The sequence below is a fragment of the Carcharhinus amblyrhynchos genome, chromosome 2 (assembly GCF_965287045.1).
Source record: "Carcharhinus amblyrhynchos chromosome 2, sCarAmb.v2.hapA, whole genome shotgun sequence".
Taxonomy (NCBI): domain Eukaryota; kingdom Metazoa; phylum Chordata; class Chondrichthyes; order Carcharhiniformes; family Carcharhinidae; genus Carcharhinus; species Carcharhinus amblyrhynchos.
The window spans coordinates 147095583-147119314 of record NC_137325.1 but is presented as its reverse complement, the minus strand read 5'-3'; the positions used below and the strand labels follow the sequence as shown (position 1 = coordinate 147119314).

The 23732-nt window shown below is 44.4% G+C and overlaps 2 protein-coding genes across 2 annotated transcripts in view; one reads left to right on the top strand and one right to left on the bottom strand.

Annotated features, from left to right (window-relative positions):
* The window catches only part of bop1 (BOP1 ribosomal biogenesis factor), a 161214-nt gene that overhangs the window by 69676 nt on the left and 67806 nt on the right, over positions 1-23732 (top strand). The gene's annotated exons all lie outside the window — the stretch shown is intronic.
* On the bottom strand, positions 35-20477 carry scxa (scleraxis bHLH transcription factor a). The gene is made up of 2 exons (XM_080217775.1): positions 19736-20477; positions 35-474 (listed from the first exon to the last, which is right to left on the bottom strand). The coding sequence occupies exons 1-2, from the start codon at positions 20225-20227 to the stop codon at positions 436-438; spliced, it is 531 nt and encodes a 176-aa protein (XP_080073901.1). The 5' UTR covers positions 20228-20477; the 3' UTR covers positions 35-435.

Sequence of the window (23732 nt, the reverse complement as noted above, 5' to 3'; positions counted from 1 at the left end):
ATATTACATATTTATTACATGACAGCCCCAGCATTTGATGAAGTTAATCATGTAATGAAAGTTTTTTTTTCCTGATACTTGAAGCCACTTTTTTGTAGTTTTGTCATGATTTTTTTTGAATGGCCTCCTTGGTGCCAGCTTCCAGCAGCAGTTCAGCTGTGTCACCAGTGTGGCTGTGTGCTGGCATCTTCATTCTGCAAAGGAGCAGGCTGAAAACTCTGTCAGTGTCTGGAGGATTCGCTAAGTCCAGCATGGCCCAGGTGTCGAGGTTTTTGCTGTCACCTTTTTGTCCTCCTGCATATTTTTTAGCTTCGTCCTCAACACGCTCGCAGTTAATTTTCTTTCTCTTCCAGGCGGGTGCAGTTTTGGTGCTGCTCTCCCTTGGAGTCTGCCGCCAGCTCGCAAAGTCCATGGGCGGGGTCACTGACATCTTGGTTAACTTCGAATCGTGTTCTTTCTGTCCCGGTCTTTGTTCTGTGAGAAGAAAGGAGATGGATTTGAGTTTGTTTTCATTTTAGGCGCCAGTGTGACTGTACCTTCATGCACTGCTAAGCTGTGTTGTATGTGAGTGGGTTGACCCCAGCTTTCAGTCATTGGAGCTCTATCTATCAGCTTGCTGCAACGACCCCCCCCCCCAGTCCTCTGCAACAACTCATTAAAGCCTCCCCTTTCTGTGGTTGCCATCTGTCTAACTTTGGTTGTGAAGGGGATCAAAGGATATGGAGGAGAAGGCAGATCAGGCTATTGAGTTGGAAGGTCAGCAATGATCATAATGAATGATGGAGCAGGCTCAAAGGGCCAAATGGCCCCCCCCTCCTGCTCCTATTTCCTACATTTCTGTGCATTGGTGACATTGACTATATGTAAAGCTTAGTTGGCAGTGGTTTGAAATGGTGAAAGTGATGGAAGGGCTGCTGCTGTGCTCTTCCTCGTGTGGAGAGAACACTGGTTTCTTGCGAGGGTTGTGACTTGAATTTCTCCCAGTCAGATGTCCTGTGCTTGATTATTTGTCCCGACTAGGGATTGAAATCTAGTTCCCTAACTCGCCCTTGCCCTGTGTAGCAATCATGTCCCCACTAACGCGACTTGCCTATGAGCTTTGCGTGGGTATATTGAGTTTAGTTGAATCTGTTGACATGCAAAAGTTAAAGTTTATTTATTAGTCACAAATATGCTTACATTAACATTGCAATGAAGTTACTGTGAAAATCCCCTGGTTGCAGCATTCTGGTGCCTGTTCGGGCACACCAAGGGAGAATTTAGCATGGTCGACGTACCTAACCAGCACGACTTTCGGACTGTGGGAGGAAACAGGAGCACCAGAGGAAACTCATGTAAACACGGGGAGAACGTGTAGACAGTGACCCAAGCTGGGAATTGAACCTGGGTCCCTGGCGCTGTGAGGCAGCAGTGCTAACCACTGTGCTACCGTGCCGCAGGTGACAAGGTGCAGCTGCTGCTGTCACTACATCTGGATTTGAGCAATACTTGGAGTTGAAGCATTGGCCCCACCACACTCCGTGATTGCAGCACTCTATCTCTCCCACTCCCAGCCCTCCAAACTCCCCACTTGCCCTTTGTTCCAGGTTTTAATGTTTTTCCCCACCGCCTGCACCTTGATTGAGAGGTTTGACAGCTCAGGAAGCTGAGGCGAAAAAAACCACACAGCGAAAACTCCTATCGCACCTCTTCAGCTTTCAGACATGTGTGATGCGTTAGTTTGATTTGTGGCTGCCTAGAAAAATGGGGTTGGAAACTTTTTTTCGCTCATGCTGAGACTCAGGAGAACCTGATTGAAAAACAAGAGCCTTTCATTTCATTCCTCCCCCACTCCTACTGAGGTTTAATTTAGTTGTGCTAAGTTAGATACTCCAGGCTGACTGGTCTCAATTCTGTCTCTGATCTGACTGGAGCTTGGTGCTGATTAGCAGGTATGCCACCTTACTGTGTGGCGACTCTCTGTATGCTGAGTTCTTGGGCCTGCAGTGCACATGGATGCTCAATGGAAGGCAAAATCTGGTGGCTTCACCCAGTGGGAGGAAATGAAATGATCTCTGGGACCGACTCCACTCTCACCCCCGGGGAGACCAGTAGGACAGAGTTTTTTCATTCACTGTTGGGTTGTGGACGTTGCTGGCTATTCCTGATACCCTGGAGATGGTGGTAGCGCATTACCAACTTGAACTGCTGTAGGTGCACCATCCATAATATCCATCCATAACAGGTGCCTGGCATGTTGTAATAGACTCCTCTTGAGGCAGCCTGTCGCCAGAACATTGTTATGGAAGATTCTGATTTACAGCCCACTTGTCTGGCACCCACACAACACTTGAGTAACTTCTTAAAACTGACAGTGCCCTTCTTTATAGAATTCTCCGGCCTCCAGTTATTAACCTTATCTGCAGTGCAAAGCAATGTGCTAAGGAGGTCCTGGTAATGATACAAACGCCTCTGTAACAGGAGCAGTCTTTTTGCTTTCTTATTTCATGTCTAACTTGACAGGAAGGTTTTGTTACACAGATTGCAAATAATACTTCATTAGCAGACCCCAGGGCATTGTGAATGGGATCTTAATATTTGGCAATAGATTGTCTATTGCACTTTAGTAGCTGGACAATTGATTACTTTGAAAATGCAGTGACTGCTATCATGTCGTTAAATGTAACAACCAGGTTTCATCAGCATTAACCCAGTAACAGCAGGCAGCTAAATGACCAATACATCAGTTTCCAGCAGAATTGTTTTCAGGGAATCGTGCTGTACAGTATACGAAAGGACTCCTCAAAGTGCTGCAGAATCTTTTAAATCTGCTATCAGGAGAAACAGAGTTTAATCCCTTGGCTGAAATCTGTTACTCAGTACAGCACTGTGAGTGTTGAATTGAATTATATCCTCGACTGGGACATGAATCCACAATTTTCTGACTCCCGAGAAAGTACGCTACCGATTGAGGCCAACTGATGGGGGGGGAGTGGTGTATGTTATAAGTTACAGAATCATAGAATACCTACAGAACAGAAGGAGGCCAATCGGCTCATTGAGTCTGCACCGACCACAATCCTACCCAGGTCTTATTCCCATAGCCTGTTTACCCTGCTAATCCCCTGACACAAAGGGGCAATTTAGCATGGCTGCACATCTTTGGACTGTGGGAGGAAACCGGAGGAAACGCGCGCAGACTCAGGAGAACGTGCAAACTCTACACGGTGACCCAAGGATTTGAACCCAGGTCCCTGGCGCTGAGAGGCAGCTGTGCTAACCACTGTGCTGCCCTAGTTTGAAGTTAACTGATTAGGTTGGAGGGTCAGCATCCTGCACTGTGACAGTGGTAACCAACTCTGTTTGCATGTCTGATTGCTCAGGGTGGTACAAGTGAAGCACTTTTATCTGAAAAGACTCAGCCTCACTCACAACCACATGTCACAATAATGTGTTTGTTCCTGACTACATCTCTTCTTTCCTGTCCAGAGACTGACAGTTCATATCTCACTCGGGAAATTGTGAAATTGAGTTTAATAAATACAGCAATTATGATCTGGCACCAGTTTATATTTAAAAAAAAAAATCTGTGGAAAGCTGTCGCTGAAAACCTAAGTGGTTCATGAACCTCTGCCTTCCCTACCCGGCCTGACCGACCAACAGTCTCATGTTACCAGCTGATTTCTTAATACTTCCGAGGCTAGCGGACTGCACAGTAAATACTGCTGTGCCAATGTTGCCCACATCCTAAATATAGATGCATATGTCCAAAACTACTTTCCAGCAATATTCAAGTAATCAAAACTTTTCTTGCACTCATGAGGAGGTGAGAATGCCAAATTTCAAATGATCACTATTTGTACTATAGGAGGAAATGGCACTGGTTGGCAAGTTGACTTTTGCTGTGGAGTTGCCATGGAAAAAGCAATGGGGAACTGTAGATTCCTCAAACCAGCTTCCCATCCACTGACTCTGTCTATATTTCCCACTGCCTCGGCAAAGCAGCCAGCATAATCAAGGACCCCACGCAGCCTGGACATTCTCTCTTCCACCTTCTTCCTTTGGGAAAAAGATATAAAATTCTGAGGTCATGTACCAACCGATTTCAAGAAGAGCTTCTTCCCTGCTGCTATCAGACCTTTGAATGGACCTACCTCATGTTAAGTTGATCTTTCCCTACACCTTAGCTATGACTGTAACACTACATTCTGCACCCTCTCATTTTCTTCTCTATGAACGGTGTGCTTTGTCTGTATAGCGCGCAAGAAACAATACTTTTCACTGTATGCTAATACGTGTGACAATAATAAATCACATCAAAAACTCCCAGGTTATTCAAAGAAGGTTCACAATTTGAACATATTTCTTTAGCTTGCAGAAAGCAGGTGAGTGCCCCTTTTCTCTTGCAGTAGAAGTTGTTGGGATCGTTTGATATTTGGCACTCTTCTGTTTGTCCTGGTGAGTGCAAGACAGTAAGCTTTGACAGCATGTCTCTCTTTTCAACAGTGTTCACATTTTGTTGATGCCAACATTCAGTCTCAGCTCAGTCCTGTAGTTGGCCTAGACTGTGCTCCACTGGTCAAGAGGGGCTCGCCTCAGTAGTGAGTGTGGTGGGGGAGTGATGAGGAGGATTCTGTTTTTTCAGAAAATTCACCTCCTGAAGTTGAGACTTGCCCAAGTACCTCAGGCATGTATGACACAATGCATAGAATTCACTTCTTTGGTTTCCTCTCCCAAGCAACTTCGCTATAGAAAACCACCTTGCGTCCATCTCTCAACACTGGCAGCCTGCCTGTTAAGTGTACTTTAATTTTTGATTAAAATTCACCACGGTTGTAAGGTTTTTTTTAAAAAGCCTGCCGTGATTTTCTTTCTGTTCCACTTGAGTGTATGCCAGCTTTACCTCCCAAGTCTCAGTGAAGCCTTTGTGCTGCTTCTACCTGTCTTTGTGTCTCTGTTTTGTCTGAGTGAGGCCGTGAACTGGTGGGGAGGGGTCGGGGGTGTGGGGGGGAGGCGGAGGGGTGGTTTCTGAGAGACAGGTGTTGTTTTTGGAAAAAAAAGTCAATTTGCTTTAGTTCCAGATGATCGTAGGTGTGAAGGGGGAGAGCTGACTGGTGGCGATTTAACCTGAAGGTCACCACACCTCAGGTGAGGTGCAAGGTTAAGAAGGTGGAGCCTTTATGAGAAACCTCATTCAGTACAGGAATTGAACTCATGCTGTTGGCATCGTTGTGCATCAGAAACCAGCTGTCCAACCAAATGAGCTAACCAATCCCACAGGGTGGCACACCTACTTGTATAAGCTGCACAGACAGAATCTGCCTCCAATGATATTCTGTTTATAATTTATTATCAAAAATGTTACTTTAGTGATTTTCTTGTTACAAGTTGCTGACCCATCTCTCAGTGGGGGGGGGAAGAAGAAGGAGGAGGAGGAGGAGGAGAAGAAGAAGAAGAATAGATGCTGCTCAATGTTTCCATAGTGGTATATAGTACATAGCATGTAAGGGGGAACTGATTGCGGATGGCAGTAGGTTGGTTGAGTGAGGGAGACCATGGAGGGCAGTCTTCAGCTCATTTTAAATACACAGTGTGAAGTAGATTTCTTTCTTTTCTTGATTTACAAACATGGGTAGGTTCCATTCAAGTTTTTTGTATGTGCAAGAATGAAGATCACTGTGCCACTTGTGCCCTCACTTGTTCTTGCTCTTATTTATCCATAAAATCCCTGCAGTGCAGAAGGAGGCCATTCAGTACATTGAGTCTGCACCGGCCCCTGAAAAAGCAGTCTATCTAGTTGCACTCTTCAACCCACCCCTGTAACCCCATGCACTGATCATGGCCAATCTACCTCACCTGCATATCTTGCCATTGCTCTTGGTTGCGCATCACACTGTCCTGTATTTCACTCACTTTGCTTCTCATTCCCTCTTCCGAACTCTCAAGCCTTTTGGTACCAGTGCAACTTTTTTCAATTTGGTGGAGGATCGCTTGATACAATAATCTCCCAATGAGAAACCTCAATATAGTACTTGTAAGATTCACCACAATTTTTTGGATGTCTTGCGTTGAATCATTAACACACATCTGAAACTGTTGGTTATAAAATCCTGGATTGGTCTTTGAACACTGAAGGAAATCCTACCCATCATGTAGGGATGCCTTGATGTTGAACATCAACCAGGTGCAGGAAGAAGGAGAGAAGATACCAGGATGAAATGCCTTTTTTATCTGTTTACCATTTGTATTCTCGCCTATAGTAGGTGTACTGCACATGATTTAATATTCAATCAGTAAGTGACTTGGGGGCTGTGGGGGATAAGGTGAGAAAGTAGAGTTGAGGAGATTATCAGATCAGTCATGATCTCATTGAATAGTGGATCAGACTCGATGGGCTGAATAGCCTACTTCTGCTCCGAAATCTTAGTTTTATGATTTCTGTATATATGCAAGGATGTTATCCATTGATCCATCACAGCTCAGCTAAGGCTTGTGATTTACTGCAGTCCGTGTGGCAACGGTCATGTTCATTTTTATAGGGGTTTGATGCAACTGAGTGACTTGCTAAGGGAAGTTGAGTTCACCACGTCACAAAAGCAAAATACTGCAGATGCTGGAAATCTGAAATATAAAAAAAACAGCAAATGCTGGAAATAGTTGGCAGGTCAGGCCAGGCAGCAGAGAAATGGAGTTAACATTTCTAGATGCTGACCCTTCATTAGAACGAAGGATCATTGACTTGAAACATTATCCCTTCTTTTTCTCTCTGCAGATGATGCCTGACAGGCTGGGTATTTCCAGCACTTTCTGCTCTTTTTTTTTGTAGTTTTCCCTTTTTATTTTGCAACTACTGTGCATAAAGGCACAGTACCATAAATCAATGTACAAGATTGCTGTTCTTCAGGAGTTAACCATGTTGGTGTGGGTTGAACGTCGTGTGCAAGCCTAGATTGCGCAAGGACAGTTGGTTCCTCCTCTGAAAGACCTTAACTAACCCGTTGGATTTTTACAACAGTCCAGCAGATTGGTGACTGTAACTGAGACTGGCATTTTGTTTCTAGATTTAAAAAAAATTGTAAATTCTCAAGCTGTCACTTTGAGCTTGATTAATAGTCTTCTTTAGAAACTATTGCACCTCGTCTCACTGACGAGAATCTACCGTCTGCTGGGAGGGAGCACACTAGAATTACTGAAAATGCATAGCAATTCAGTAAGTAACACTCTGCAGAGGATTGCACCTGAAGCTTTCCCCTATCGGATGTTTATCACCATTGTGAATGTGTTGCTCCTGTTAAAGGAAAGAGCAAAGCAGCCTGCAGAGATTCCAAGGCTAAGGGTGTTTTAGCCGTTCTTCGAACGTTTTTCCTCAGCATGGGTGTCACAACACAAAGAATGTAAAAGTGAAGCAGGGAGGCTCTGTAAATTGAAAACAAATCTTTCCTGAAACCCCAATCTGACAGCGCCAGTGCAGGTAGCAGGACAGCAAAAAGAGAATCTGTGGGGAAATTCTGGCAGCTGAAAGGTATTCCTGTGTTATATTTTATACGTGTTATGTACACATCTCATCGGAAAGAAGGGAATTAATTTAGTTTGCTCTTCATTTCCAATTTGAAATATAAAGCAAAGTAATAGTAAATTTTATTTATTAGCCACAAGTAAGGGTTACATTAAAACTGCAATGAAGTTACTGTGAAATTCCCTCAGTCACGACACTCTGACCCGAACAGGCGCCTATGTACCTAACCAGCGCGTCTTTCAGGCTGTGGGAGGAAACTGGAGCACCCGGAGGAAACCCACACGGACACAGGGAGAACATGCAGATGCCACACACAGTGACCCAAGCAGGGAGTTGAACCCAGGTCTCTGGTGCTGTAAGGCAGCAGTGCTAATCACTCTGCCCCATATATGTTACTGTATTCTGGTCACCTAGGCTTGAACTGGGAGAAAGGGAGCAGAGTGAATAAGCCTTCAACAAGCTGGTACATCATCCTCATCTTCACCAGAGTAGGCCCAAGACCTGCAGCCACTAATGATTGTAATTTTGTATCATGCATCTTATTTCTGCTCTGCTGTCAGTTCTAAGCCTAGAGTGAATATTTTGAAGTTGTTTGTATTAAATCAAGCCATTGTCACCTTCCTTCTGGTTAGTCAACATTATCCAGGAGAGAGTATTGTGAAAAGCAATCAATCTCCCAGTTAATCACATCACTTCATGAATCATATGAGATGTGAATTAGGGATGGTTATTGCCTGAAACTGAAGGTGGAATTAATCAGGGTTCAGTTTGAAACTGTTCAGTGTGGAAGGGCATGGGATGTTTCTGGGCTCTCTTGCATTATTCCCCATCACAGCACCGAGATGTAGGAGGGGAGGATGCTGCCGAAAGTGGATAAGACACATGGTGTATGACCATGATGTGTTACTACGTTACAAAGCGCACAGTGCATTACATTCCAAGGGGTATGTGTGTATATAATTGTCCATTAAATACCTAAGGGTTTGCCAGGTCAAGCCTTGTGCCACCCACAATCCAAAGCTGGAACTATGGAAGCTGCGGGACTGCAGTGAATTTTACAACGAAAGGATTCAGCTTATTGTGCCTCTGAAGGAAGAGCTGTTCACACCTGTCCCTTCTTTAAATTAATCCTTTTTGAATATTTAACCACTTTCATTTTGTAAAGTGCTTGTGGATTTGGTGCCTGCCATTGTTTCTGTCTGGGCTTTCCCTGTCCTGACAACTGGAGGTAAATACATTTCTTCTCCTTGCCTCCCTATGTCCTTTTGGAGTCCAATTTTCTCTTTGCTAATTCGCATATTTCAATCAAAATGGTCAGAAATGAAAAATGCTGGAAAATCTCAGCAGGTCTGGTCGTATCTGTGGAGAGAGAAAGTGAGTGAATGTTTCGCATCCAGTATGATTCTGCGGAATGGTCTGGTTGTTTTCACCTTTCAGAATCATCCAAATAAATGGGGAGGAGTTTGAACCCTCCTGCTAAAACCCTAAGAGTGGCTCCAGCATCTACAAGAAAATACATGATCTTGGAAATGATTCCAGTTATTCCCAAATCATAACCTCAGCAGCCTGATCTTTCCTGTGTCCATCTCTGTGCAAACATTGTCAAAAAGTGCACCTCCTTTTAAAACCTGCCAACGGTAACTTAGCAGATTGAAGAAATAGCAATGGACTCCATCACCACTTGTCTTTAACAGCATTGTGTCAACCCTGTTTTCAATTTGAGAAATGGTCTCAGAATCCACCCGTTTATGGGACAGGAGAGGAGAAGGCCATTTGACTATTGTGCCGATTGTTGACTATTATCTAGACAAGTCCAAAATTAATAATACTATCCTTTCCTCCAGGTCTTGTATCTCTCTTGGCTTCACGTTTATCCAACCAACCTTTAAAACAGCACAATTTCTTTGCCTCAACCGTAGTCTGAAATTTGTCTGTCTACACTCTATCTGACCAGTTAAAATTACTGTCTTCCAATGCGGTGGAAGCTATCTTTCCTTGTGCAAAATTTTCAAACCTGTGAAATTTCCCCTCTGCTCCAGAACTGATTTTTTTGAAGGAAAAATTGTTGTTAATGTGGTTCATGTGATGAATATGGCATTCCAGAAAAATGTTTTCTGATGAAGTGCCACAATGTGGGTATGCCAGCGTTGACCTGGTGTTGTCAGACTTTTTACTGAAGTGCCACAAAACAGACTTGCCAGCAAAATTGAAATGGCGGACAGAGTACCCTTCATCGTCCAGTACTTCCCCGGAGCGTAGAAGCTACGACAATCTTTTCTGGAGTCTTCAACATGTCATTGAAGATGAATATCTCGCCAAGGCCATCCCCATATTCCCACTTCTTGCCTTCAAACAACTGCACAACCTCAGACCATTGTCCACAGCAAACTACCCAGCCTTCAGGAGAACACTGACAATGACACCACACAACCCTGCCACAGCAACCTCTGCAAGACATGCCGGATCATCGATACGGATGCCATCATCTCGCGTGAGAAACACCATCCACCAGGTACATGGCGCATACCCTTGCAACTCGGCCGACGTTGTCTATCTGATACGCTGCAGGAAATGATGTCCCGAGACGTGGTACGTTACAGAGACCATGCAGACGCTATGACAACGGAACATCGCTTGACAATCATCAGGCAAGAGTGTTCTCTCCCTGTCGGCGAACACTTCAGCAGTCACAGGCATTCGGCCTCTGATCTTCGGGTACGCGTTCTCCAAGACATCCTTCATGACACATAGCAATGCAGAGTCGCTGAGCAGAGACTGATAGCCAAGTTCCGCACACATGAGGATGGCCTCAACCAGGACCTTGGGTTCATGTCATGCTATCTGTAACCCCCACGACTTGCCTGGGCTTGCAAAATCTCACTAAGTGTCCTGGCTGGAGACAATACACATCTCTTTAAACTGTGCATAACCCTCTCTCCACTCACATTGTCTGTACCTTTAAGACTTGATTACCTGTAAAGATTTGCATTCCAACCATTATTTTATAAATTGAGTTTGTGTCTCTACGTGCTGTGTTTATGAACAGAACTCCCATTTACCTAAATGAAGGAGCAGCGCCCCGAAAACTAGTGGCTTTTGCTACCAAATCAACCTGTTGGACTTTAACCTGGTGTTCTGAGACTTCATACTGAGCAAAATTGAAGGCAGTGGAATAAAAGGAACACTGGCAGCACGGTATGGGACAGGACAGATTGAGGATGTAGTTAATAAGGCATGCGGTATCCTGAGCAATATAAATAGCCATGATGTGGAGATGCCGGCATTGGACTATGGTGAGTAGAGTCATAGAGGATTACAGCACGGAAACAGGCTCTTCGGCCCAATTTGCCCATGCCACCCTTATTTGTTTTTTAAAAACCCCTAAACTAATCTCAAATGCCCACATTTGGTCCATATCCCTCTATACCCAACGTACCCATGTAAGTATATAAATGCTTTTTAAAAGACAAAATTGTACCTGCCTCTACTACTACCTTTTGGCAGTTTGTTCCAGACACTCATCACCCTCTGTGTGAAAAAATTTCCCCTTTTGCAACTTTTATATCTCTCTCCTCTCACCTTAAACCTATGCCCTCTAGTTTTAGACTCGCGGGCCTTTGGGAAAAGATGTTGACTATCTACCTTGTCTATGCCCTTCATTGTTTTATACCTCTATGAGATCACCCCTCAGCCTCCTACGCTCCAGAGGAAAAACGTCCCAGTCTATTCAGCCTCTCCTTATAACTCAATCCATCAAGTCCTGTTAGCATCCTTGTAAATCTTTCCTGCACTCTTTCTAGTTTAATAATATTCTTTCTGTAATAGGGTGACCAGAACTGTATTCCAAGTGTGGCCTTATCAATGTCTTGTACAACTTCAATAAGACGTCCCAACTCGTGTATTCAATGTTCTGACTGATGAAACTAAGCATGTTTCAGCGCTCTGTCCACCTGTGACTCCACTTTCAAGGAGCTATGAACCTGTACCCCTAGATCTCTTTGTTCTGTAACTCTCCCCCTCGCCCTACCATTAACTGAGTAAGTCCTGCCCCGGTTCAGTCTACCAAAATGCATCACCTCGCATTTGTCTAAATTAAACTCCATCTGCCATTCGTCAGCCCACTGGCCCAATTGATCAAGATCCCATTGCAATTGGAGATAACTTTCCTCACTGTCCACCACGCCACCAATCTTGGTGTCATCTCCAAACTTACTAACCATGCTCCCTATATCCCATCCAAATCATTAATATAAATGACAAATAACAGTGGACCCAGCACTGATCCCTGAGGCAAACTGCTGGTCACAGGCCTCCAGTTTGAAAAACAACCCTCTCCAACCACCCTCTGGCTTCTGTCAGGAAGCCAATTTTGTATCCATTTAGATACCTCACCCTAGATCCCGTGAGATTTAACTTTATGCAACAACCTACCATGCAGTACCTTGTCAAAGGCCTTGCTAAAGTGCGTGTAGACAACATCAACTGCACTGCTCTCTTCTACCTTCTTGTTTACCCCTTCAAAAAACTCAATCAAATTTGTGAGACATGATTTTCCGCTCTCAAAGCCATGCTGACTGTCCCTAATCAGTCCTTGCATCTCTAAATGCTTGATGAAGGAGCAGTGCTCTGAAAGCTCGTGCTTCCAAATAAACATGTTGGACTTTAACCTGGTGTTGTGAGAGTTCTTACAACACAGGTAGAAGCACAAGAGTATAACAGTAATGAAGTTATGATGAACTTGTATGAAACTCTGGTTTGACCTTACTTGGAGTGGTGTGCCCAGTTGTGGGCATCGCACTTTTGGAAGGACATGAAGTGGTTAGAGTGCAGGAAAGGTTTGTGTGAACCTCCCGGATAAGGGACTTCAATACTGAGAATAGATTGAAGAGGCTGGGGTTGTTCTCCTTTGAGAAGAGAACGTTGAATGGAGTTTTGATAGTGGCGTTCCAAACATGAGCTTTTTTGCAGATTGGGGAATTGGAACAATTGCTCTCGAAGGAATTGAGAACCAGGGACAATGATTTAAGATGACAAACAAAAGAACCAAAGGTGCCATGATCCGCAATTACCGTACACAGCGAGTGGTTAGGAAGTGGAATGCACGGCCTGAGAGTGTGATGAAGGCGATTCAATTATGACTTTCAAAAACTTGAGGTTACTCAAAAAAGTTGGGGAGTGAAACTAGAACTCTTGCACAGAGTGAGCCAAGTGGTCATCTCTTATGAACCATTCTGATCGACTAGTGGGATAAAAGATTCTGGATGTCACTGCTGGGAGCATTTGGGTTGCTGGGAGTTTGAGATTGATTATAAGGAACAAGTTACTCTACAGTACAGTAATATTGAGAGTGACTGCAGAGAAGAACTGCTTTATTTTGAGTGATGTGGGTTCCTCTCTCCTGCCTCACATGGATGATGAAGCTCTCGTTTTGGTCGGAAGAACGTGAAAAGACAATAGAAATGAAAGGTACACATCCAAACTGGGCGCAGGAGCAGAGGGAGCTGCTGCTTGTGTATAAGTAATTGAAGGTGGCAGGGCAGGTTGAGAATGCAGTTAATAACAGATACAGTATTGTGAGGTTTATCAGCAGGGGCATAGGGCAGGGAGGTTATGTTGATATATAAGACTGCTTCAGCCTCAGCTGTAGTAATGTGGTGCAGTTCTGAGTGTCGTGCTTGAGGCACTGGAGAGAGTTCCAGAAAAATTCTTGAGCGGTCCCTGAGATGAGGAATGTGAGACATTTAGATTGGTGAAGTTGGCTCTGTCCTCCTTGGAGAAGAGGAGGCTGAGAGGGGATCAGATAGAGATTCAAAATAGTAAAGGGTCTGGATAGTAGATAGGGAGAGACCTGTTCCCACTGGTGAAAGGATGGAGAATGAACGGGCACAGATTTCATATCAGAGTCATAGAGGTTTACAACATAAAAACAGGCTTTTCGGCCCAACTTGTCCATGTCGCCCTTTTTTTTTAAAAGCCCCTAAGCTAATCCCAATTGCCCGCATTTGGCCCATATTCCTCTATACCCATCGTACCCATGTAACTATCTAAATGCTTTTTAAAAGACAAAATTGTACCCCCCCCCACTACTACCTCTGGCAGTTTGTTCCAGACACTCATCACCCTGTGTGTGAAAAAACTGCCCCTCTGGACACTTTTGTATCTCGCCCCTCTCTCCTTAAACCTGTGCCCTTTAGTTTTAGATCCCTTACTTTTGGGAAAAGATATTGACTATCTAACTGATCTGTGCCCCTCATTATTTTAGACCACAATAAGATCACCTCTCAGCCTCCCATGCGCCAGAGAATAAAGTCCCAGTCTTTCCAGCCTCTCCTTATAACTCAATCCGTCATTAGCAAAGGAAGAAAAAATAAGAGAAGACATTTTTACAAGCGAGTGGTTAAGGTCTGGAACGCACTGCCCAAGAGGCAGCTTCAATCGAGACATTTAAAAGGGAATTAGACTGTTATCTGAAAAGGAAGAATGTGCGGGGCTGTGGGGAGAAGGCAAGAGGATAGCACTAGGAGATTACAGGGACTGGGAACGTCTGAAATGTGGAGTTTTTTCAAGGAGCAGCTACTGCGAGTCCGTGATAGGTATGTCCCTGTCAGGCAAGGAGGAATTGGTAGGGCTAGGGAACCGTGGTGCACCAAAAAAGTTTTTTCGTTGGTTAAGAGGAAAAAGGAGGCTTATGTTCGGATGAGACGTGAGGGCTCGGGTAGTGCACTAGAAAACTTTAGATTGGCTAGGAGGGAGTTGAAGAGTGAGCTAAGAAGGGCTAAAAGAGGACATGAGAAGACTTTGGCTGATAGGATTAAGGAGAATCCTAAGGCGTTCTATAGGTATGTTAAGAACAGAAGGTTGGTTAGGGCAAGATTAGGGCCAGTTATAGACAGCAGAGGGAAGTTATGTGTGGAACCGGAGGAGATTGGAGAGGCATTGAACCAATATTTCTCTTCGGTGTTCACACAAGGGGACATGGATATAGCTGAGGAGGACACTGGATTGCAGGGGAGTACAATTGACAGTGTTGCAGTTGATAAGGAGGATGTGCTAGATATTCTGGAGGGTCTGAAAATAGATAAGTCCCCTGGTCCGGATGGGATTTACCCCAGGATTCTCTGGGAGGCAAGAGAAGTGATTGCAGAGCCTCTGGCTCTGATCTTCAGGTCGTCGTTGGCCTCTGGTATAGTACCGGAAGATTGGAGGTTAGCGAATGTTGTCCCATTGTTTAAGAAGGGGAACAGAGACTTCCCCGGGAATTATAGACCGGTGAGTCTCACTTCTGTTGTGGGCAAGGTTTTAGAAAAAATTATTCGGGATAGGATTTATAGTTATTTGGAGAGTAAAGAATTGATTGGAGATAGTCAGCATGGTTTTGTGGCGGGTAGGTCGTGCCTTACTAACCTTATTGAGTTTTTTGAGAAAGTGACCAAAGAGGTGGATGGGGGTAAGGCAGTGGACGTGGTGTATATGGATTTTAGTAAGGCGTTTGATAAGGTTCACCATGGTAGGCTTCTGCAGAAAATGCAGATGTATGGGATTGGGGGTGATCTAGAGAATTGGATCAGGAATTGGCTAGCGGATAGGAGACAGAGGGTGGTGGTTGATGGTAAATATTCATCATGGAGTTCGGTTTCGAGTGGTGTGCCTCAGGGATCTGTTTTGGGGCCACTGCTGTTTGTAATTTTTATTAATGATCTGGATGAGGGTATAGTTGGGTGGACTAGTAAGTTTGCTGATGACACCAAAGTCGGAGGTGTGGTAGATAGTGATGAAGGGTGTCATAGTTTGCAGGAAGACTTAGACAGGTTGCAGAGCTGGGCCGAGAGGTGGCGGATGGAGTTTAATGCGGAGAAGTGTGAGGTAATTCACTTTGGTAGGAATAACAGATGTGTCGAGTATAGGGCTAACGGGAGGACTTTGAATAGTGTGGATGAGCAGAGGGATCTAGGTGTATGTGTACATAGATCCCTGAAAGTTGGGAGTCAAGTAGATAAGGTTGTTAAGAAGGCATACGGTGTCTTGGCGTTTATTGGTAGGGGGATTGAATTTAGGAGTCGCAGCGTCATGTTGCAACTGTACACAACTCTGGTGCGGCTGCACTTGGAGTACTGTGTGCAGTTCTGGTCCCCACATTACAGGAAGGACGTGGAGGCTTTGGAGAGGGTGCAGAGGAGGTTTACCAGGATGTTGCCTGGTATGGAGGGGAGGTCCTATGAGGAGAGGCTGAGGGATTTGGGGTTGTTTTCGCTGGAAAGAAGGCGGCTAAGAGGGGACCTTATTGAAACATATAAGATGATTAGAGGTTTAGATAGGGTGGATAGTAATAGCCTTTTTCCTCTGATGGAGAAATCTAGCACGAGGGGGCATGGCTTTAAACTAAGGGGTGGTAGTTATAGGACGGATGTCAGGGGTAGGTTCTTTACCCAGAGGGTGGTGAGGGATTGGAATGCCCTGCCTGCTGCAGTTGTAAATGCGCCTAGTTTGGGGGCGTTTAAGAGATCCGTGGATAGGTTTATGGACGAGAAGGGATTGGTTTAGGTTAGTGGGTCATTGTTTTGTAACTGGTCAACGCAACATCGTGGGCCGAAGGGCCTGTTCTACGCTGTTATGTTCTATGTTCTAAGTGAGTTGCTCACTCGGAGAGCTGGTGCAGACATGATGGGCTGAATGGCCTCCTATGGTATAATAATTCTATGATTCTGTACACGTCCAATTACTGAAGAATAAGCAGCATGACGAAATCAAAACTTATTCAGATATTTTGGTCACCTGTTGACAAGCTCTTGTTTTTGATGAGTCTTTGGGCTGGAACGTTAAAGAAGAACAGAATTGATTATCAGGTGTCTTCACCATGGGGAAATGGTGTAGGACATATTCATTGTTTGTTTATCAGGTGATGTTGAGGCTGGTGGTGGAGACAGTTAGTCAAGATGTAGCAGGTATATCGGTACGTGCTTCACAAGTACGTGTGGCTGAATTGAGACCATAACCAGTCACTTTTGATCTAATGATTATCTGCTTTCTGGGAGTAGTGGGGCTGGGTGAATAATAAAGCCTTGCTGTTTGTTTGGGTGCAAACTAAATCCCAAAGCTTGCCCCATAATTTCACTGTGTAATAAGTAATGACACTAATTGCTTCAATTAATAAACAGTGTTGTTGCTGGGTTTAGTTCAGGTGTAGGATGGGTCGTATTAAAAATAACCCATTACATTGTAAAGGGGCATGATGCACCATAACTTGCCCTCATTCACAGTAAGAACTAACAATCCTCTCAGCTCCCAAAACTGAGTTTGGAAATGGCAATCTGTGTAAACATCTTTGAACTTCAAACCATCCAAAAAAATTGTCCTTTAGTACATGATTTCTCCCTTTGCCCTATCACTGATGATCTTTTTAGCAGTCTAGTCCTCACTATAGCTCTGTCGTTAAATTTGCATCCCATGTGCATTCTGCAAGCCCGTTTCCTGTTCCTCCTTTTCAAACCCATGTTAAAACCTCCACCTCTTAGTTACCCTTTCTGATATCTACCTCTTTGTCTCTGTGTGTTTTAGTCTGATTACTTTAGTGAATTACCTTGGGATTTCTTATTTGAATGAGTCTGTGTAAATGTATCATGTATTACAGGGTGATCTCACCTTGCATGTCATTCCAGGAACTCTGATGCAACTCGTGGCCTTGAGTCGGATCCATACTTTTGGGATTTTGGTTTTCAGACAGTGGGCGAGTGAGTGGGAAGTGTGAGTGAATCTGAATCGTAAAAGTGATCTTGCTGCACCGTCCCAGTGGGTAGCAATCAGCATTGCCTAGAATTATAGAATGAATCACGGATTCCTTCAGCACAGAAGGAGACCATCCACCTATCATGCATCTGCCGACACTTTGAAAGTGCGATTGAGTTTGTCGCACTCTGGCCCTTCTAACACATCCCCGTGATTTTTCCTCATTTATCCCGTTCCCTTTGGGAAGTTATTATAGAATCTGCTTACAGCCGTGCATTGCAAATCATTACTTCCAGAGATGTTTATCAAATTCAGCAGACAGCTTCAATCTCCCTGCAATACAGAGTCTGCTTCCTTATCCTGTTATTAGCATCCTTCAGGGATATTGATATGTAATGCAAAATTGGAATATCTGTCCCATAAAAGCCAGTTTAATATTTCCCATTGTGTGTGTTAGCACAGCTCTCTTCCACTCTTCATCTATTGACACCTAATTGATGGCTTCTGAATTGAATTGATTTATTACTATTACGTGCTTTGGGATACAGTGAAAAGCATTGTTTCTTGTACGCTATCCAGATAAAGCATACCATTCATAGACTACAAAGGGGAGAAGGGAAGGCGAGAGTGCAGAATATAGTGTTACAGTTATTGATGGGGTGATCAGCTTAATGTGTGATAGGACCATTCCGAAATCTGATGGCAGCAGGGAAGAAGCTGTTGAGTCCGTGACCTCAGGATGGAAGAGAGTATGTTCTGGGTGTGATGTGGAGATGCCAGCATTGGACTGGGGTGGGCGCAGTAAGAAATCTCACAACATGTGATACTGGGAGAGAGAGATCTGGTGGGTCACTTGTATAGAAGACTTGACCATTAAACAGGCCTTGACCAGCACTACAGAGGGGTTTGCTCGCTCTGTGTTTAGAGAATTGTTTAGACAGACAGTTATCCACCTATCTTCCTCAAGCCCAGGGATTCAATTCGGCATATTTCTTGTTGGCAACCTTTTGCACGTCCATTTATCTCAGTAGGAAGGGTGGCAAGTAAAATTCCCCTTCGTAGTGAAACTCAAGTTCTCATCTGGTTTAAACAGTGTTTGATTGCAAATGCATCTCTAATTTTAATTGAGTAATAATCTTCCAAATAATTGAGAGATTCACTGAGGGCAACATGCATTTCAACACTCATTTCTCATCCACAGGGAACCCCTAAGCATCTCGCAACCTATTCATTACTTTAGAAGTGCAGTCATTGTTGTCTTGTAGGCAAATGTATCAGCCAAATGGGCACAGCAAGACCCTGCAGATACTAAATAGGACAACTGACCAGTTCGTGTGTTTGATGTTGCTTGAGGAATAATTTTAGCGAGGACACCAGGGCATATCCCTGTTCCCCTTAGAGTAGTGCTTTGGGACACTACATCTACCCAAAGCTGACGGCCATCCTTGGTTCAACAAAAAGTGGCAATTGTAAGGGCGCAGCACTGAGCTGAGGGAAGGATGTTTTGTCTTGCTGAGTTTAAGATGGCGGCGGCTTGCACTGGTGTGTTTGAGGATGGGTGAGCAGTGATGGCTGCCCCTGTTTGCTGATGTGGTGCATTCATGCTGAGTGTGAAGTGCTCACGTGATGTATCTGGTATTGCGCATTGTACGACTTGAAATTTTCCTATGGTTTGATGGGCACACAAGTCCAAAGACATTGTACATCAACCGTGAGGATTTGCTGTAAGATTTCGCTGTTTATCTGAAACTAGTTGAAGAGAAGACTGAAGCATTTTTGAGGAATATAACACAGGACTTAATATCACCAATCAATTCAAAATTAAAGAAAGCCGTCTTAATATTTTTTAATAGCTTTCTTTTGCAAATTAGTCGTATCGTCTGTTAGTTTTGAGTCCTTCTAAGCTGTGGGCCAGCAGGTGGGTTGAAAGGAGTAGATATTAATACTTGCACTGGTTTTAGTTAGTGTAATATTGCATTGAAGTACTTCACATAATGAATTGCTTGACTCAGCAGTGTATGATACTATAAATCACAGTTTGCACAATAACTTCAACATGAATTAAATTCTGGTGTGACGCTGCTTCATGCTAAACTGTAAGAGAATTGGGAAATCTAGAACAATTTGAAAATGAACTGGGGGCATCCGTAGTTAGTTTGACCATTTCATAAGCATTTATTGTGTAGGTTAAGGTGTGATTTTTTTTTAAAAATAATTTGCAGTAAAGGTGGTTAAACTTCATTAGATTATTCAGATTTGATTGAGAGACAACTTGAAGTTTTGTGGCTGTGGTTATTTTGAAATGCCCTCATTATAGACATTGACTCTTCATTTGACAGTGGATTAAGGATGTTACGTACTTGGAAAAAATAAATACAGCTTTGGCCTGTTGTTCTAAAAGTTGCCTCACATATTGTCTGAGCCTAGTGCTACCTAAATGAAAGATACCTGGCTGTGGGCTAGACCACAGCTGTCAGCTTTCACATGACCATGAGTGTTAGGAAAGTTACTACCTACCATTCTCCTCTGGTTGCTCAGACAGAAGGTGCAGATCTGTTTGGGCTGGTTGCTCTCTGTCTCGGTGACTCTGCTACCAGGGTAGTAGCTGGATGTGCTAGTGTGACAGGGTTGTCCATCCCCAGCCTCTCCCAGCAGCAACACGTTATCCAGGTGTGAGATGTAACTGGAAGCCAAGCGCAGGGTCTCTATTTTGGACAGTTTCCTGTCGGCAGGCTCGGTGGGAATGAGGGTCCGGAGGGCTGTGAATGCTGTGTTGACGCTGTTGGTCCTGTCTCTCTCCCTGGCATTTGCGGCTTGTCTCTGTCTAATGACTCCTGGTACCCTGGCTTTCCTCTTCCTCTTTCCTCCTCCACCACCATAAGGTCCAAGACTGAAGGATGTCTCCGAACCTGAGCTCTCGCTGTCGAGTTCTTCATCTCCTTCTGACAGCATGCTGATCTCCGGGTAGAGGCAGCGACTAGGGACAGATCTTAGCATGGCAAAAGACATTTGCGCACGATTGGGAATTAGTTCACCCAGCGCGTCTCCCTTCGCGTTTCCCTTTTGATTTTTATTTCCCCTCGAAAGAGGACGAGATTCAATCAAATAAGTTTCAGCAATTCATACTGAGGTCACTCAGGTTCTCCTCTTCCTTTCCCCACCAAGATAAGTGTTCTTCCCCTCTGATCTCTGTTTTGCACTTTGTTTTGTCACTGCCTCTGACCTTTCCTTTCTCTCTCTTCTCTCTCTCTCTCCTCACTGTCTGTCCTCTCCTCTGTGTGTCTCTCTCTCTCTCTCTATCTTTCTCTGCCTCTCTCCAAGTGTTTCAGGCTTTGCTGAGATCAGGTTTTTATAAGCAGGAGGCGGGACCCAGTTGGAGGGCGTTCTAGTGAGATCTCTGAAATACTTCTCTTTTTGTTTTAACCCTTTCCCAGGGCTTCCCTCAGCCCTGGGGCATTTCACATGCATCTGTAATCACAGACTCTGTTGGGGATGTGATAAAACAGCATCTCTCGGACAGATCACAGATCACTGCAAATTTTCCCCTGTAAAAATGTTAGTTAGTGGTTTTAAAAATGTACATTTAATCAAAAAATTTAAAACCATAGTACCATGCAGACTGACATTTACACTGGTGCTTTTTTTTTGTACAGTCTAATTCCAACTTGGTCACTCACAATATCCTTCAATACATCCACCCTAATGCTACTGTTCCCAATCTCTGTTCCTTTTAATACCTCACCCAGTCTAATCCCACTCACCCCCTCACTCCCTGCACCATTTAACATAGATAATCGTAGATCATAGAATTATACAGTGCAGAAAGAGGCCCTTTGGCCCATCGAGTCTGCACCGACCACAATCCCACCCAGACCCTACCCTTGTATCCCTACATATTTTACCCGCTAATCCCTCTAACCTAAGCATCCTAGTAACTAAGGGGCAATTTTAGCATGGCCAATCAACCTAACCCACACATCTTTGGACTGCGGGAGGAAACTGGAGCACCTGGATGAAACCCATGCAGACATGAAGAGAATGTGCAAACTCCATACAGACAATGACCCAAGCCAGGAATTGAACCCAGGGCCGTGGAGCTGTGAAGCAGCAGTGCTAACCACTATGTTACCGTACATCCCACCTGGTTTAATCCCACTCTCCCCTCACTCCCTGCACCCTTTAATATCCCACCCAGTATAATCCCACTCTGCCCCTCAATTCCACACCCTTTTATTTCCAACCGAGTCTTATCCCAATCTCCCCCTCACTTCCCGCACCCTTTAATATCCTACCGGTCTAATCCCACTCTCCCCCTCACTCCCCACACCCTTGAATATCCCACCCAGTCTAATCCTACTCCCGCATCCTTCATAAGACACTTTTATGTTCCTGATCTTAACTTACTCATATCTCCCATTGCCATGGGGCTCATCTTGGTGCCCTGTTCATTGTGTACAATGGCAGGATTAAAGTGCTGAGCAGATTAAATGCAAACAGCATTCACCAATATATCACTGGCTTTGATGTCACTTGCTGTGAAGTTTTTCCATCATTTTGAATCTACTCACGGTGTGATGCTTCGTCTGCTTGCTCGCTCACTTGCCTACTCTCTCCCTCTTTCTTTCTCCCTTTCTGTGTCTGTCTTCTCTTTTTCTCTCTCTCTCTCTCTCTCTCTCTCTCTCTCTCTGTCTCTCTCTCTCTCTCTGTCTGTCTCTCTGTCTTCCCCCTCTGCCTGCCTGTCTTTCTCACACACACACTCTTAAATTGGCATGGAGTAATATAAGATGCCATTGTAAAAATGGGATTTGAGATATTGATTTGGGGAATCTCCATCCATTGTGACTGCTGCTCCTACTCAGTATGGGATTAGTTGGGATACGTAGAAACCATATTGAATCAGATTTATATTTGATTGGATTTGGGCATTGTTGGTGGGGCCAGCGCTCCAAATTGCCCTTGCTGTAAGTGGCTTACTAGGCCTTTGCAGAGGGCAGCTAAAGTTGTTCTTATCAAATAGTGGACAGGCTGAGGGGCCGACTGGCCTACCTGATCCTAATTTGTATGCTGCATTTGTAGCTCCCTTTCCTCTTGGTTTAATGTAGCTATTCTGATGAGTCATATCATACAGTACAGCAGAGGCACTTCGGCCCATCAGGCCGGCACAGAAAAAAGTTACATTAAATCTACACTAATGCCACCCTCCAGCATTTGGCGCATTGCCCTGAATGTTATGACATTTCAAGTGCTCATCCGTTTATCTTTTTAATGGTTGTGAGGGCTTCCATCTCTTATTACCCTCCCAGGTAGTGCACTCCAGAGTCCTTACCACCCTCTGGGTGAAAAAGATTTTCCTCAAATCCCCTCTAAAACCTCCTGCCCCCTACCTTAGAAGTAAACCCCCATTAAGCTGCCTCCTATCCACCCTGTCCAGATCCCTCATAATCTTATACACATGGATCAGTTCCCCCCTCGGCCTTCTCTGCTGTAGAAAAAAACAATCCAAGCCTGTCCAGTCTCTCCTTGTAGCTCAAGTGTTCCACCCCAGGTGAATCTCTGTAACCCCCGCTCCCCACCCACCATCATGCAATCACATCTTTCCCATAGCGAGGTAACCAGAACAGCACACAGTGCTCTAGCTGTGGCCTCACTAAAGTTTTGTACAGCTCCAACATAATCTCCCTGCTTTTATAATCTATGCCACAACTGATAAAAGCAAGTATCACATATGTCATCTTAACTGTACAATTAACCTGTCTTGCCACCCTCAGGGATCTGTGGACAAGCACCTCAAGATCCCTCTGTTCCTCTGAGCTTCCTAGGGTCCTGCCATTAATTGAGTACTCACTCATCTTGTTACACCTTCCAGAACCACCTTGCACTTTTCAGGGTTAAATGCTATCAGTCAGTGCTCTGCCCATCTGGCCAACTTGTCTATTTTCTACTGCAGTGCAATATAAAATTCTTCCATAATCACATCTGTCCAGTAGTACTAAACTGGCGTTATTTCAATTTTGTTTAAATTTATTCTTAATCAGTTGGTGTTGCTGGCCACCACCCCAGCAAGTATTGCCCATGCCTGATTGCCCCTGAACTGAGTGTCCCACTCGGCCATATCAGAGGGCAGTTAAGAGTCAACCACGTTGCAGTGGGTCTGGAGTCACATGGAGGCCAGACCAGGTGAAGACTGCTGGTTTCCTTGGCTAAAATGCACCAGATAAATTTTTGCGACACTTGATAGTTTCATGGTCCTTATTACCAAAAGTAGCTTTCAAAGAACAAAAAGTTACAAGCTTGCACTGACCATGCTGCCTGACCTGAACTATGTATTTGTTCAGACGCCCCTTAAAATTCACTATCGTAACTGTTTCAACTATCTGCCCTGGCAGCAAATTCCGGGCACTTACCACCCTCTGTGTAAAAACACTTGCCTCGTACATCTCCTTTAAAACTTGTCCCTCGCACCTTAAACCAATGCCCCCTAGAAATTGACTCTTCCACCCTGGAAAAAAGCTTC